This window comes from Kwoniella mangroviensis (genome assembly GCF_000507465.2).
Source record: "Kwoniella mangroviensis CBS 8507 chromosome 1 map unlocalized Ctg01, whole genome shotgun sequence".
Taxonomy (NCBI): domain Eukaryota; kingdom Fungi; phylum Basidiomycota; class Tremellomycetes; order Tremellales; family Cryptococcaceae; genus Kwoniella; species Kwoniella mangrovensis.
In genome coordinates, this window is record NW_027062533.1 from 5,258,596 (window position 1) to 5,274,816 (window position 16,221).

The window sequence follows — 16,221 nt, forward strand, 5'->3', positions numbered from 1 at the left end:
CTACTAATTGATATACCGTACTGAACTCCCACTGTACTTGGTTGAGTGTAACGTAAATGGTATTCTCCAGTAAGTTAACTGATATGGAGCTGGGGATGGATGGATGAGCTGATTAGGCCTAGGTGCAAGATGGATCCTGTTTGGGGCATCGTGATTGTGAAGTAGAGGTTGAAACAGGAAAAGAAGTCAACAGTCAAAACACGTGAACCACCACCATCACAATCACTTACTAACAAAAATAGCGCACGGATCACAAACCATCCATCAATCGATTGAGTCAATCAGTCGACCGTCATCAAAACGAAGTAAACAGATACAAGTGAGAACAAGTCGACCATTCTTCCCTTCCCGTCTCTCTTCAAGTTATCCTTCATTGATCAATCTTCACTATTCAATAATCATCCGGACCGTCAACATCAACATCACCGTCACTCATATACATCACCCTCCCTCACATCCACCTCAGTGTGGCAGAATACCGTCTGAAAAGATAGCTCGAGCTGACGAGAGGTATTTTGTATGTTCAACCTTCCGCTTCATCCCTTTTATATCTCCTTCTAGCTGACCTGTCCATCATCTGCCTACCAGCTTCGCCATGACATCCACACCCCCTCCAACATCTGATATTCATTTGGTAGATCTGGAATCACCGCCTTCCTCACCATCACTCTCACGCACCAAATCATTCGCGTCATTGCCTAAATTCACCTTCACTCAGGAATCGTTGATACCTGAACCTCTTACTCGAAAGGCATCATCAATTAGCTACAATTCAGATAAATCGGTATCCCCTTCTCAGTCGCAAGAAGGGATGAAAGAGAAAACGAACAAACATGGAGAAGAAGGGAATCAAGATGAGGAAAATGACGTGGGACAAGACACGATTATCAGTCCAACGGCGTTGTTATCACCCTCTTCCTCCCCCATGAAGAGAGACGGATCAGGATCAAATTCTTCCAGTGGTACAGCTACTTCCAAGGGATCTTTGAGCGCAGCTGCTACTCCATTCATGTTCGTCAAGAAACCAAGACAACTATCGATAGTTCGAAAGGGTACACCACCTTCCTTCAATTTTGATGATGATCATCAAACTGCTATACGGGACACACCAACATCGTCTATACGATCTCATATCCCTTATTCCGCTTCCTCAAAACACGGACATACTCAAACACTACCTATCTATCCTTATCAGACAGCTAGTCCATCTTATGGCGACTGGAATCTTCACTTAAACCCTTACGATCAGACGATTACCATACAAGAGAATAAGCAAGGAGACGTCACTTCTCCAAGACGTTCCAAAGCTACCAGGATTGTTTCTCCCCTGCAAGACTCCTCCAAAGCGAAGAAGAGTAGAATCGATTATTCATCATCCAACGATCCTCCTCCTTCGTCCTTCACACCTGCACCCACCAAAGAAAGAAAAGATACTACTACTCTCAGAGAAAGAAGAGGTAAAGCAGAGATACTCAGTCTTTACTCTCAGTCCCAGACCAAAGAGGCGAAAGCTCCCACAGCTCATCCGACATCAAACAAACAGGATGGTCAAAGCGTACAAGCCAAATTCAATTCAAATTCATATCCAGATCCCCCATCAGTGTTCGACAGTTATTCTTTCTCTTTTTCTTTTCCTCCTTCTTCTTCTTCTTCTACACCAGCTGGAAATATACCTTCCCCAATTCATACTTCTTCGGCTTTACTTGCCAAAGCTACTAGTACACCTCTGCCTACCACACCGACTACAGCTTCGTCCGTCTCAATGGACGGCGTGCCAAATGCTCAAGAAGTTTCCTCACCTTTACCGAAGGAAGTACCTCTCCGCCATGCTAGTACGATGCGATTCGAATCTTCTCTACCTACTACTCCTACCGATCCTTCATCTCGACCAAGATCCTCTCAAGCCATAACGGTTTCAGTGGTTGAGAAGAGGACTGAAGCCGACTCTGACATACTTCAACCGAATGAACTGACTCCCACTGCTGAGCTTGACAGGATGGAGGAGATCCTACAAGAGATCGAAGAGTATGGTCAAATCAAGTTGGACAGGAAAGAGGCAGAAGGCTTGTATAGGGGTAGAATGGAAGAAGTCATGGCTCGTATCAAGAATGCCGCCATGTAGTGAGTATTTAACTCATCTCAGTATGAGAATAAGGGTGCTAGGCTAATTGTTTTGTATTTTCAGTCACATCTGTCTCGATCCATCTAAAACGAAAGGAAGCCCTCCACAAGGACAAGGAAAGGAGAGAACTTTGCTCGAAGAACTATATCGATCAAAATTCCTTGACTTTCAAGCTCAAAACCTCACCCTGAAAAGAGAGATCCACGAATGTCAGAACGCCAACACGACTCTGAAGGAGGAAAACGAAATTTTAAAGAAATCCGAAAGATCAAAGCAAGAAGAACTCGACGAAGCTTATAAACAATTTGGCCATTACAAAGCTGAAGCTGATGTCGTCAAATCGAAAATACAAGAGTTACTTATCCAGCAACATCAATTGGAACTTGACAAGCTTCACTCTGATAAGAAGGGTGCGAAAGTTGTGAAGATGTATCATAAGGCTGTAAAGGAGAAAGATATATGGGAAGAGGCTGCGAATGAGCTTCAGCAACGGCTGGATACCTTGAAGATTTCGAGGGCCGTTACTGAGACTGAGAAACCAGATAGGGACAAGGTGGGCCTGATTCTCACTGATGGAGTCGTTGTTGGTGAGATCAGATGAAAGTAACAGCTGACAATCGCTGCAAATATAGGAATTGCCATTTGTGGCAGTCCTTCTCGAAGGGCATGCTCGAATGGTGAGTAGGACTACTGTACTATTGTCCTTTGCCTCCTGCACGTGTGGCTGACTCTTCTCCTCTCTGCTAGTTCGATCACAAATTGATTCAGAAGGGTGAAGCAGGAGGTGAGTTTTTTTTTTCTAAATCTCCGAAATACGCAGGTTGATCAGATGCGCTTTCAGGTCGAGAACTCGCAAATCGCCTCGACGATGCGGTCAATGTGGTCTGGAAAAGTCAGAATCGGGAGTGGAGCTCGTACATGATTGTTGTACACTTATTCGTCGATGTGGTAAGTGATCATGATCTACGTTCCTGAAAAAGCAGTGCGGCTGACTGAAAGTCCGTCTTCACAGGTAACAGTCACGAAGCAGCTTAGGACGGTTAGCTTTTGTTCTCTTTATCCTTTCTCAGCAGGCGTATTGTTGATCAATCTTCAACCTGTCCAGGTCGGTACCACGCGAGACCATGCACAGTTCCGTAGCTTCCTGGACGGTCTCACTGCGCATTCGGAATTATCCATTGCTCAGGATTGTCCGGATTCGGAACAAGCATATGACAAGATGACTGGTAAGACTTCTCTTGGGTGATGTACGAATCGGGGGCAAGCGTTAATAGAAATTATGGTCACAGAGTATATAAAGCTTTACGCACATACTCCGAACTGCAAAATTATATTGATGGGCATGCCTGAGGTGAGTACACACTTGATCAAACCATCAAGAAACAGGTGATGGACTGATATTCCACGTACGATTATGTCAGGCCGGCAAGTACCTCCGTTTCCTCGAGTTGCTGAACACACGTAGGATGAGAGATATCCTTCATGGTATCCAAAGTACCAAGGAGGCCGAGGATCCTCTCAGAGTTCTGGGAGCTGGTAGACTGGTAGAAGTCCCTGGATTCTTCCCAATGGAGGAGGTAGAATGGACAAGACTATATCAGCAATCCAAAAATTCAAGCGTTGTCTCCGCTGCCTCAAGCATCGCGTCGTCACGGGCTCCGAGTGTCGCTTCAAGAGCATCAAGCGCCATGTCGAATTATACTATTCGTGCGCAGTCATCTCATCGTGAACGCACAGAACCCTCATGCCAGATCTCATCATCCTCAACTATCAAGTCCCCTCAACTTGCTGATCCCACTCCCATTCCTCCTTGGAACCGACCTACCCAATCCGTCAAGCAAGCTCCACCTGCTACGAGCGATTTCATATCCGTAATTGATCGCCGATATAACCTGTCACCTCCTTCGAGTTATCGAAATGGTAAATCAACCATCCGAAGTGTTACTTCACCAACTCCAGGAAGAAAGACTACAAGCAAAAACAAGCTTGTAGTCCCAATCAATCCAGAGACTGATAACATCGGAGGCTCCCCTCCTTCAAGTGACGAAGATGAGCCGTCGGTGCAGTTACCTCATTCAGCAGTCAAACATGTTCAAAGACCTACCACAATCGTGCAAGATGCTTCGGATGAGGATGATGATGACACAGGACTTCCTGAAGGGTTCAAAATTCGTTCAGCCACCAATCCCACGAGGAAGCTGTCTAACCGTATTGGCCCTCCCTACCCTACCGCTCCTCCCCCTTGGGACCGCAAGGCATCGACTCAAAGCCCTGCTCAAGCTCCGAGAAGTTACAAGGACATCATCGGCAAGCACATGACAAGAGATGAACGATCAGCCAGCATCAGCTCGTTCAGCTACGGGAGTGTGAACTCGATTCCACTTGGCAGTCGAATAACTCGAAGTTCCTCCATTTCGACTGAACCTGAAGATCGAATGTTCAGCTCTGGGCCACAGGATATGGGCGGACATCGAGCTAGGCGAAAGGCTGAAGACTATACGGTATGTGGATTGCGCTCCATGTTTCTCCAGAAGAGTATCAGCTGACTTACTGTACGTTTTTCCCATGACTCTTGTATTGAATCGATGCAGTAGTTTCTGAGTGGACTCAACCCAAAACCATGTCATCGTCATTATCTTGAAGGGGTCTGCCCCAATGGTCATTGTAAATTCGCCCATAACATATCTCTCACTTTGGAGCAACATAAACTATTGAGGGGTATGGCTAAAGAGATGGTGAGTTTCATTTATTTATTCTACCACTTCAATATCGATGTCAAGCAAGTCTCGATGTTTATACTATAACGCACCGTGAACTGATAAAGTAAACCTTTTTCTCATAGAATTGTTTTGTGGTCACTCATGGTACTTGCGCAAAAGCAGAATCAGATTGTATATATTCTCATCGATGTCCGCATGGACGTAATTGTAATTTTGGAAGCAAGTGCTGGTTCCATGATATTCCTGGAGCTCACGATTGATCGTTTGGAGGTTTTTGGATTGTGCGTATAACTCTTCGCAATGTGAATTATCCGTTCCACGCTTCATTCCTACGTTTATCATCATCATTAGTATATTACTCCGCTATGGGTATCTACTGCTAGTTTAGACAGGTAAATTACTTTACAATTATGAGTGAATTTGATCCGCGTATATGCATATGATCATCTTCCTCCAAATGGCCATCGGCAATTCTCAGACAGAATGTTCCTTTGATCTTCTGATGTCGCTGTGTGACTGCAATAGGCACAAAATACGCCGATATCATCACAGATGATTTGTAGTCAGATACCAGTCGGTGAGGTAGGATCTCGAACCTATTCAGATGTAATGCCTTGCCGAGTCCACAGCCTTGGTCACTGTACTGCATCTACGTCCACAGCTCGGGAACTTGGACTGTCAACCTCGTCTGATCAGGGATCGCTGGGCAGCTTCAATCCCCCCAGCTATGTACAGGAGGAGGTTTCACTTTACATTATTGTCATGAGACCAGCTAACACCCAAACCTATCGATATTCGTCTATGATTTCGTCAAATCCCTCTCGATCAATCTCACCTACACCCTCCATTTCTCTGTACTTATTCATTTCGATGAACGCCACATTCGCCTCGAAGTCCATCTTCTCAAACTTTTTTGTCCATTCTCGAGTGGTTGCGAGCATCTCAGAGATCAATTTGATATCTTCGCCTTTGTAGTATATGCTTCCTAGATTGCGAGAAACGACAAAAGTCACTTTTAGCACCCCAATACCCAATGTAATGAAACTTACTTCTCTTTTCCTTTGCAAGCTCAGCTTTCAGCTGCTTAATTTCTGACTTTTGAGAGATAGCTTGAGCACTAAGGGTCTTGTTTGTGGTCTCGAGGGACTTATGCTTCTGCTCAAGAGCTTGGCACTTTGCCTGTTCGGATTTATAGCTGACCATTGATGATCCGTAGTCTTGTTCGAGCGAAGCATATCGGTCCTTCATGGCGTCGCAGAGGTCCCGAAACTCATCGTGCCTCGCCTTGAGACGGTCATAACTTTTCACCCGACTTTCAAGTCGCTGCGAAAGAAGACTATATGCCTTCTCCTTCTCGTTATATTTAGCTTGAAGTTGATTAATCTCTTTTTGAAGGGGTTGGAAAAGCTGATCAACAGCAGCAGTGTCCGTGGTGATTTTGTGATCGATCTCGTTTTTGGATTTCTATCGGATCACATAAGTCAGCTCCTTTCTTTCCTCTTCCCGCCAATCGAATAAATCACCTTCGCCGGTTCGGGTTTCTCGCATTTCTCAACAGATTTCCGATTGTTCATTTCACTCATTTTGGCTCAATTACAGTGGTAGATAAGTATAGATCACTCAAGGCAGGAAGAACTCTGTGAGAGGGCAGTAAGTAAGCAGAGTATGAGTTAGGTATAATTCTAGGAGGTGAAGGTATGTCAGATGGATGGATGCCTCGAGTGGCACTCACAATCAACGGGACACCTCATTTGATGAAGACCTGAATTGCTCGAGAAAATGGAAGATGACAGAAGTAGGAAAAGAGGAGAAGAGGGAAATTAATCCGCTTGCTCAGTGTCCGCTGAGCTAAAGTCCTCCTTAGAGGTTAAAGCGTCCGTTTCAATTCAGTATGCCAGGATCTGCCACATTCACGCTTCCTCCTTGACACCACCCACATTGATCTGACCGATACTGTATGATCATTGATCGTGAAACTGGGAGCAGGAATTTCACTCTGTTTGATTGAAGCAGAGGCTCGTACTGTACGGCGTTGATCACGTCTCAAAAGGTATCTCAGGAGGGAATATGTAAACTATATGTATCTCTTCACTAATTTTTCGAAATCCTCTTTGCTATATGGTGGATCACCGTTTTTCTTTCTAGCTTTATTCATCTCGCTAAACGCCACCTTCGCTCTTGTTTCCAATCCCTCAAGATCGTTGAGCCACTCTTTATTCTTCCCGAGCATATCTGAAACCATCTTGCGTTTATCTATTGAGAAGGCCTCGTTTTCTGCACTTGAAATCAATATCCTGAACGTCAGTCTGACAACTTCTGGATGGGTCGAAGAAAGAGTGAAAGAAGAAAAATTTGGACTGACTGCTTTTTTCCTTGGTGAGCTGATCTTTCAGCTTCTTGACTTCATTTTTCTGGAAGGCTTCTGAACTCTGGAGAACTCTATATTTCTCATCAAGGGAATCATACTTTTCGTCAAGCTCATCGCATTCCTTCTCGAGTTCGTCACGTCTGTCTCTGAGTAATTCTACGACTTTTTCCAGTTCTGAAACCCACTTCTCGGTTGATTGCCGCTCCTCCTGGTTCTTATCGTAATCATCCTGCAATGCTTCGGTTGCGGTTTGAAGGGAGGCGATGAGATTAGGAATATGACTCCGAATGGCAATCGGCTCAGGGGTATTACAATGGTCTATCCTAGACTTCTGTGTGTCTATATCAGTCTTTCTTCGAACATACGCACCGAATGGAACAAGTCAACTCACCTTCGTGATTTCGGATCTTTCAGATTTCTCTATGGATTTTCTTTGAGCGGGCTGGTTTGACATGATGCGCTTCAATAAGGCAAGAATGAAAACTGGATATAGCGAGGAATGTACTCAAGAATGAACATGATGAGTAAGGAAGGGGAGAAGACATGGACACAAGAAAATGAGAGGCCAGTAGCTTTCGGTATGATTTGTGTACATGAAGCCATTCAAAAGTTGGGATATTCAGTATATCCAGAGTACAAGCGTGGTGCACGGTCCCGTCGACTCAAATCGATACAAAATGCATATAGTGGCAACATACATATTCACACGTTCGATGAATACCAAAATGCAATATCTTACAAGACATATAGTACAACAGATGTTTAACTATCAAAATGCTTTAACCCAGGAACTGACAGCGGATTGATATATTCTCCAGCAAACTTCCGCACATCTCGAATGATGGTATCTGTAAATGCACGGTATGATTCTTTGTGAATGACTTTATTAGGTTTGATTGATTGGTCATATGAGATGATTGATGAGACGAATAAGTTGATACACCTGTAAATGAATGATTTCGTAGATGCTGGAGTTTTCGATGATTTGAGTAAGTCAGGTAATGCGGAAAAGATAGCTAATTGACATACTTTGTTGTGAGATCATACTTCTTATGGATAGCATGGCACGAAAATGGACTCACATCGCAATGCCACTTCTCTTACACCCATGAACCCATCTCGACTCAATTCACCTTCCAAGGATTTGATGCTACCAAACGGAGCAAGTAGCGGATGGTTATATGCACCAGGCATAGCCAAAAGAGCTGATAGGTAGTGATGCTCGACTGTCAACTTGTCGGTGCCGATTACTTGGAAAAGTAGAGCAATGAAATCTTCCTCGTGGTGCTAGAGAATAGTGTTTTAGCAACTTTGTCTTCAGATAACTCGACGAACTTACACTGAATGCGGCGGGATCCGACTGAGCGACGTTGAGCATGAAATGCAGTCCCACTTGAACTCTTCCCCTTTCATCTCCCAATCTAGCCCACGATTGCCTTCCAAAAGGAGAGATGAATGTTGACCAGTCCTAAGTTATATCATTAGCTGGAGATTCTGAAGTGAAAAAGAGGTTTAGCTCACCAATTGCTGATGCTCAACGACCAGGACAGATGCACAATCCGACCAACACTTGGTGAGCTTGCTAATGAATACCTGTTGGTCCGCATCATGCTCTATCCTTGCATCATCGTCTGGTACAGGCGGCAGCATGTCTGACAATAGACGGTAGATCTTGGGCGAGATGACTTCCTCAATAATCTGTCGAAAGGCGAGTATGGTAAGCTTGTGTGGAACCGAGTTTTGTGGGAGCTCACTCTGGCAAATTCCTCGTCCTGTTTCTCAACCTCATTCTCCTCTTCGCCCAATTCACCTCCTAAAGCCAGCACGTCTGCGTCGGTAAAGTCGATACCCAGTGATCCAAACTCATCAAAGCTCTCACTATGACTCTCTTTGGCTTCACGTCGCTGTTTTGCTAGTTTAGGCAATGCGGCCGTTCGGGTATCAAGGAACGATTGGATGGTAGCGATGACTTCAAGACCGCATTTCAGATCTTTGGCTAGTTCGAGGTCGAAAATACGAACGGTCCAGCCTGATGACGACACAGGATATCGAATTAGCTGTACAGGACAAAGTCACAGAATGTATGATGAAACTGCTATGACTCACTCTCATGCAATAGACAAGGATCAGGATACACCGCTTTCTTCTGCTCTTCCACATCGAAGGAATGATGTTTAATCATCTGCCTAAAGCAAGATACAATCAAGACCATCGTACGCTCAATTTCTAATTTAGTTGGTCCGACACCCAGTGTCTGATTCGAGGGTCCTGTCAAGATTTCCAGTTCGTTTTGCAAGATGCCCATCAATTCGGCTAATCGATTGACAACAGGCTGTAGAGGCTGTTTATGGTGTCTTCTCGCTACTGATAGATACATCAATCCCCTTATACAAATTTGTCGAGAATCAAAATCTGCCTCTTCGAATGCTGACCACTTTTTAGAATTTGCTAAAAGGTAAGTCAACAGAGAAGGCGAAAAGTAACAACTAGCAATCATTGTTGAGTATCGATTGATCAACTGACCAAGATCCTTAGGCGAAGGAGGGAATATTCGATTGAATTTGACTGAACTAACAGGGATGATTGACATGACCAATCTTTGTACGTCCTTTTCAGCTTGTTGAGCTTCAGATAGAGTCTGAGCAGCAGAGATGATATCCGATGCAGCCACACAGACCAGACGCAAGTAAAGTTCGAATGCGGTCTCTCGTTTCGTATCATCCGCAGCTGTGAGTGACATATCGAAGCGAGTGATGAATTCCGGATAATCGACTGATGGTTCGGTAGGTAGATTTCTATATTGTCGGTCTTTGAATATTATACCCAGATCCCTAGTAGCCACAGAGAAGCTTTCTCTGTCAAAAGACCATTTCCATACGGCTGATAATCTCACACAACGAGCCATTACCACCTTGATATACCTATCTCGACCTTGAAGCTGATCCAGATGAGCTCGTTTTTCTGCATCTTCATCAAATGCTACTTTAATAAGACCAACTGCCCGTCGTACAAGTGACCATCTTGGGGAAGTGACGAAAACGGAAATAATTCGACCATCGGCATCAAATTGAGTGAGGGCACATAGACCGAAGACCAGGAACCATACTCTTTCTGCAGCGATAGGACCAGTCTGATCGAGGTTGAAAACGCTGTCGAAGGCTTGGGTCAGATAGGTCAAAAACGTGTCGTTAGATGATCGACATTCGCGCTCGTCCCATGCAATGAGCACATGAATGAGGGAGATCCAAAGGGTTACCGTGAGGTCTTTGATCTCTGCAGAGTCAGATTCTCCGCGCATAATCTGCTTGAGCGGGCGGATGGTCTTGTCGAAACCATGTGATAGAAGGTGGTGAAATAACTTGACAGATGCTCTTTGCAGCAAGGACATATGCGCTTCACCTGTTGACGACGAATTATCTATTTCCAGTCTACAGCTAAGCTCGACTAGTGCCCATCTCAGGTTCAGTAAAGCTTCTCGACCTTGCTTGGCACGTCCAATATCTATATCCTCAAGTTTCCCTTCCAGCTGACCTATAGCATCTTCAATTTCGGTTTTGAGAAGAGTTACATTTTCATCGATGTCATGGTGATGATGTCGGACGTATCGCCCAAGAAATCGAAAACATTCCAACTCTAATTCTTCCGCGTCGTCTTGATTTGCAATGACGACCATTCGTCGATGGACAGCATCAAAAAGCAGGGGTGCCACAGCCTGAATCGAGCTCGGTGACATATCTTGTCTTAGCTCTATCCCGTAGTCCAGGCAGGAATCGATCATCTCCTCATCTTTATTCCCTCTTATCTCTCGAACTAACCTGTCCAGTTTGCCACTTCCAGGTATGGAGTTTGCAATGCAATGCAAGCCAGAAGGTAAAGGTGTGATGTCGAAGTCGATAGGAAATTTATCGAAGTTCGCCCATGATCTTGCTTTCCCCATATCTGCATCCAATGATTTGCTCTGTTTCAGATTAGCAGAAGTCGTACGAGCGAAGTGTCTAGGGATAGTCTGGAGCTTTTCCTTAGTGCTCGGTCGGGTAGGAGTGTCATCTTCTTCATCGAATTCAAAATCCGCTGTGGCAAATATGACATGATCGTCCAGCCTGATTGCAGGCCGTTGTTGTTTACCTTGATGAAAGGATCTTTTACGTTTCTTTTTCAATGACGACACTGGTGACTTGTCCATAACAGGGAAATCCAGCCGCTTTTGTACCATTGCTCGATTGTTTTCACTGATAGGCGCACGCACACGTTTTGCTAAGCCCAAAGCTGGTCGACGAGAATGACTTGATCGAGCTTTTGGACGTGATTGCGCTTGATGATTCGTCTTAACGGCTGATTTCCATCGTTTACCTGATACAATGCTCTCGAAATCCCCTCTATGAAGCCTTGCGAGTGTTTGCTCAGCTTGATTATCCTCTTCCGCTTCAGAGGATGAGCCGCCGTCTGATATCACTATAGGCTGATCAGATGAGTTGGGAATGTACCGAGAGAATGACGGTGTTGGAGTCTGTTCTAATATGTCATCGGGATCTTCCTCGTCGAAAAGACCTTCTAAGCCATTCATATTTACTTGTCCACCACCTCTTCTCACCACAGCCCGACCAGGACGAATTGGAGATTCGGTTGCTGCCTGTTGTTTCTTCTTGTTCTCAGCTTTACGGTGTTCTCTGGCAGCGGCTTCAGCTTCAAGTCTCCTCAGCATCGCAGCAGGCATCATCCTTCTAGCTATCTTCTGTCGACGATCGTGCACAGTACTTGCACTGGAAGACGCAGAGTCGGATTCTGAACCGAAACTAGCACGAGGGCGACTGGGTGAACGTGCGAGATCATCGATGAAGAACGAGTTTTGGCGTTCTAAAGGCGAATGACTGGTTGCTGCATCGATAGCTGGATCAGAGTCATCTTGAGGTTGACCATATCCGACGTCCATATCAGCGTCATTGAAGCCAGAGAATGCAGTTCTGTAGGAAGCTGTAGGTGTGTTGCCTTGGCTTTTTGATGGGGATATGAGCGGTGGTCTGGTAGAAGGTTGTGCGTCTTCATCCGAATCAGATGACGGACGTTGCACGGCTGCTCGTTGAGTTCTACCTTTATTCCCGTATGTCTTGATTCCAGCAGGAGTACGAATGGTACGGACAGCAGGGCGCGGTAGGGAAATGCGAGACTTGCCATTTTGCTTCATAAATATTAGCTCGTGGATCAAACATCCTTCTCAGATAGCCTGACTCACTTGGCCACCTCCGTCCTCATGCTGCTCATCAGAATCCTCCTTTTCACCCCTCATCTCTTTCATCAACCTCGCAAATTCCCTTTTCTCTTTCTCATCTGCCCTCAAACGCTTTCTCTCCTCCTTCTCGGCTTTCAACCTTCTTCTCGCGATCTTTTGAAGATCTTTCATATGATCAAGGTCATTCTCATCCGCAGCCGTCCCATGCTCGAAAAAGTACTCGTCAAAATCGGCGTCCACCAGTTTCTTTGGTTCTCTAGGTTTATTGAGTGGAGGGGTATTTCCGATCACAATTCGCTCTGGCGATTCATCTTCAGCACTAGCTTCCGAGCTTTCAGATACCCGAGCCTCATCTTCTTCGGCTTCCTCTTGAGTGATCTCTTTCGAAGGAGCGATAGCTTTCTTTCCCTTTTTCAACCCACCTTTCCGAAGAGCAGCTTCATATATCTGCCTCTCTTTGGTATATGGTTGTAACTGAAGAACAGTACGGGTTCGGAATGTACGAGCGCCACGAAATTGCGCAAGAGCTGGATCGGCGGGAGGTGGACTCGGAGCTGGCAGATGAGGTATGCAAGACGATGGGGGATTATCGGGAAGTTCAGCAACCGCTGCGAATATAGGGGAAAGTGACTTGGCGGGAGAGGACTGTCTAAACAAAGTCGGCTGCTTGGACGGAGAGACGAGGACTTCGTCGGGGGTGAAGGGATTCTCATCGTTCGGATCACGAGCGGACGATCTAGGAGTAGGAGAGTGTGCCCTGAGAGGCGAAATCATTGAATGGTCAACCAAATCCGTACTGGTCTGAGGAGTTGGTGGGCGATGAGCACGAATGGAGAGGTCTTCATGATCGAGTCCGATGGCTGGAAGAACAGTCTCGAAGGCCTGATCTTGGTCGGGCATGAAGGGCAGTGTACGAGGGGTACTTGAGCGAGATATCTGGGAAGACTGTTTGGCTGGGAGATCCTCATCTACAACCATCGATGCCAAACCCTCTTGATCCACCGATGAGTCGGACTCATCGATCACACGATCATCAGGCAAGAGAGTCTCGAATCCTTCGTCTCGGGTCGGAAGCATCGGGACGGTATGAGGTGTAGTGGTTCTCGATCGGGTGGAATGATCTGAGCTTTCTTCATTAGGAGTCGCATTGTCATTTCGCGCAATGGCCGAGCTTTCATCCACTGTTTCAGCTTCTACACCATCCTTATTGATATCATATCTGAGCGGCAAATTTGATACAGCCTGCGAAATGACAGATCTATACTTCCCTTCATCGATCTGCTTCGCTACTTCTTCGAGCGGCCTATCTAAGCTCTCAGAACGAGGCACTTCGCTCGACAGATCTAGTTCATCATGTTCCCAGCGAGCTCGCGCATCTTCATCCAGTGTTAACCTTTCATCTTCATATACAGTGTAAAAGGGATCATCTTGCTGACTGAAGGATAGCGGTTGCGTCGGAGATGTCTCTCTTGATCGGGCATCGGTAATTGAAGATGATATCGACGGTGTAGGTGAAGGAGGTGAAGGAGAGGGTAAGAGTGATTCGAATGTACGATTATGATCCAGCTAATGTGATTGATCAAGATTCGATGAGCAAAAAAAGACAACGTCCTCACTGGAACCTGCACTCACCCTTTTATCGGGTTTCTTAGGTCTTCTCAGTCCCTTTGCCATATCCTCTTCTTCCTCTTCCATTCCCGCTTCTCGATCGATACCCAAGACCACTTCCTTGCCTTCACCTTCATCTGTCCTAGCTCTTCTACTCTCCTTCCACTCCTCGTACTCCTCATCCTCGCTTGGTGGCACCAAATCTTCTTCACCCAATTCCAACTCCTCGTACTCCCTGTCTCTCCTCTTAGATCCCCTTGTCACCCTTTGCGTTGAAGATGACAAACCTCCTGTAACAGAAGCAGGCGACGATGATCTGAGATTGCTCGACCGCGTACTTCTTCTGGTCCTAGTGATGGTGGGGGTCACTTTGATGGGACTGAGAGCTAATGGATCTTCCGATTCTTCTCTGTCCGATCGAGCTCTGGAGTCAGAAGGCCCAGCTTGAAATTGAGTTGAAGGGATGAAGGACGGTCTACCTTTTGGTCGAGATTGAGGGCGCGATGGCCCTGCTCGAGGTGGCATGATACTATTGAGGCATAGGTGAGGATAATGGAATACAAGATGCTTATTGTCAATCAAGACGAATGAAAGATCAATGGTATACTCGAGTATATAGGTCTGAAGTAATTCCAAAGCAGGAACGCGACAGACGCGTCAAGATATTCAGGTACCTGAGATGATGACATGGAATGATTGAGCACTTAGGGGGGAAAATCACAAAAAGTTAAGTGGAGAGTGGGATTTGAACCCACGACAAATAGATAGATGCTTTATTCAAGCGATGCAATGCTTAGTTGCAATCTATGATTCTAGACCAACTGAAATACCCCCACTACAATCGATTGTTCAAGCTTTTCAAAAATATTAGTATAAGTCAATCTAGTGAGCTGGCTGATGATGATCAAATATTGAGGAATTCAACTGGATTTCTTGAGTTTGAAAGCCTAATAGGGATGTTGGAGCCATGGTTTATACTTACTGTCGAGCGTCAATGGGTCTGTTCCCGCTCTCATGGCATGTATGGATATACCAGGACCCATATGTAGGAGAGGAGATGTGGTGAAAGTCTGAGAGTCAAACGGAGGCAGGGAGAAATGAGGCTGCCACGAGCCACAAAGTATAAAGAGCAATATCGTCTCTTGCGCCTCACAAGCTTCAATATCCTACATGCTTGCGGTGATAGGGCTTACATATTCTCTTGATCAAATCCTGTGCGATTGTGTTATTGGTATTTGTCGTGCCCAGATCCAGATCCAGATCAACAGGACATTCCGATCTCATCCCCTTCGAGCAATCGATCCTTTCTTTCAATTTTCAAAAACCTGACTGACGAATCCGGACTTACCCGATAAACTTACGTGTAAGCCTGACAAATACCTTTATTCTGATTGGCTCAAATCCGATTCAACCAATTATGACGCGTGTATTACTGTAATATCACACAGATGAGTCTGTTGATCTTGGATCTGATTCTCTCGGATGACCGTTCTTGTAAGATATATAAACCTTGCTACAAGATCGAATCCAGTCGTATCTTTTCTTCTCGTCTATCATCTTACACTTCTACAATATCAATCGACTCACATTCCCATCTACGCATAGATAATATACAAACCACACACACATATATATACAAAATGTCTTGCTCTGGTAATCCCTCCAACTGTTCTTTCTGCGGAGTGAGTCTCACTCATCCTTTCTTCTTCCTCCTAACTCAATAGAGAATCATATATCCCATCGGTGCTTTATACTGATATACCATGAATCTCTAGAACACCGAAACCAACTGTGCCAAAGTCGAAGTTAATGGATGCACCACCAACCCCAAGGAATGTACGGTTTGTCAAGGTAATGGATGTGTAGCCAAGGCATGTACCGGGTAAGTAATCATACAATTTCTCTGTCTCTCCTCTCCTCCCTATCAATAAGCTCATACTCCTTTTTCTCCCAGAAACACCTCAACATGTCAAGCATGTAAAGACGGCCACTTCACCACCTGTCGAAAGGCCCAAGTCCAAGCTAGCGAGGGTATCGAACCTGCCCGACCTGCTCCTATCGCCTAAGCCTAGGGAGTATGAGTGACTTCAAATCCATTTTTGATTCTTCTTCTTAAGTTCATCATTTCAGGCATTTACCAAGTTCATCAGTCCATAGTCATCCAGTCGTAGTTGTA

At 45.3% G+C, this 16,221-nt stretch overlaps 5 protein-coding genes across 5 annotated transcripts; 2 read left to right on the forward strand and 3 right to left on the reverse strand.

The window, feature by feature from the left end:
• Positions 1 to 595: 595 nt before the first annotated feature.
• Positions 596 to 4,668, forward strand: I203_101979 (uncharacterized protein; the record flags this gene model as incomplete). Its single annotated transcript, XM_019146484.1, has 9 exons — positions 596 to 2,121; positions 2,186 to 2,675; positions 2,755 to 2,799; positions 2,870 to 2,906; positions 2,964 to 3,070; positions 3,135 to 3,161; positions 3,228 to 3,348; positions 3,412 to 3,473; positions 3,544 to 4,668. The coding sequence occupies 9 exons, from the start codon at positions 596 to 598 to the stop codon at positions 4,666 to 4,668; spliced, it is 3,540 nt and encodes a 1,179-aa protein (XP_019004017.1).
• Positions 4,669 to 5,627: 959 nt separating this feature from the next.
• I203_101980 (uncharacterized protein) lies at positions 5,628 to 6,425 on the reverse strand (the record flags this gene model as incomplete). Its single annotated transcript, XM_019146485.1, has 3 exons — positions 5,628 to 5,827; positions 5,892 to 6,306; positions 6,366 to 6,425. The coding sequence occupies 3 exons, from the start codon at positions 6,423 to 6,425 to the stop codon at positions 5,628 to 5,630; spliced, it is 675 nt and encodes a 224-aa protein (XP_019004018.1).
• A 491-nt stretch (positions 6,426 to 6,916) lies between these two features.
• I203_101981 (uncharacterized protein) lies at positions 6,917 to 7,664 on the reverse strand (the record flags this gene model as incomplete). The annotated part of the gene is made up of 3 exons (XM_019146486.1): positions 6,917 to 7,116; positions 7,205 to 7,541; positions 7,602 to 7,664. The coding sequence occupies 3 exons, from the start codon at positions 7,662 to 7,664 to the stop codon at positions 6,917 to 6,919; spliced, it is 600 nt and encodes a 199-aa protein (XP_019004019.1).
• A 308-nt stretch (positions 7,665 to 7,972) lies between these two features.
• I203_101982 (uncharacterized protein) lies at positions 7,973 to 14,570 on the reverse strand (the record flags this gene model as incomplete). The annotated part of the gene is made up of 8 exons (XM_019146487.1): positions 7,973 to 8,226; positions 8,293 to 8,497; positions 8,550 to 8,678; positions 8,732 to 8,908; positions 8,965 to 9,239; positions 9,317 to 12,386; positions 12,441 to 14,003; positions 14,070 to 14,570. The coding sequence occupies 8 exons, from the start codon at positions 14,568 to 14,570 to the stop codon at positions 7,973 to 7,975; spliced, it is 6,174 nt and encodes a 2,057-aa protein (XP_019004020.1).
• Positions 14,571 to 15,685: 1,115 nt separating this feature from the next.
• Positions 15,686 to 16,111, forward strand: I203_101983 (uncharacterized protein; the record flags this gene model as incomplete). Its single annotated transcript, XM_019146488.1, has 3 exons — positions 15,686 to 15,727; positions 15,821 to 15,927; positions 16,000 to 16,111. The coding sequence occupies 3 exons, from the start codon at positions 15,686 to 15,688 to the stop codon at positions 16,109 to 16,111; spliced, it is 261 nt and encodes an 86-aa protein (XP_019004021.1).
• Positions 16,112 to 16,221: the final 110 nt, after the last annotated feature.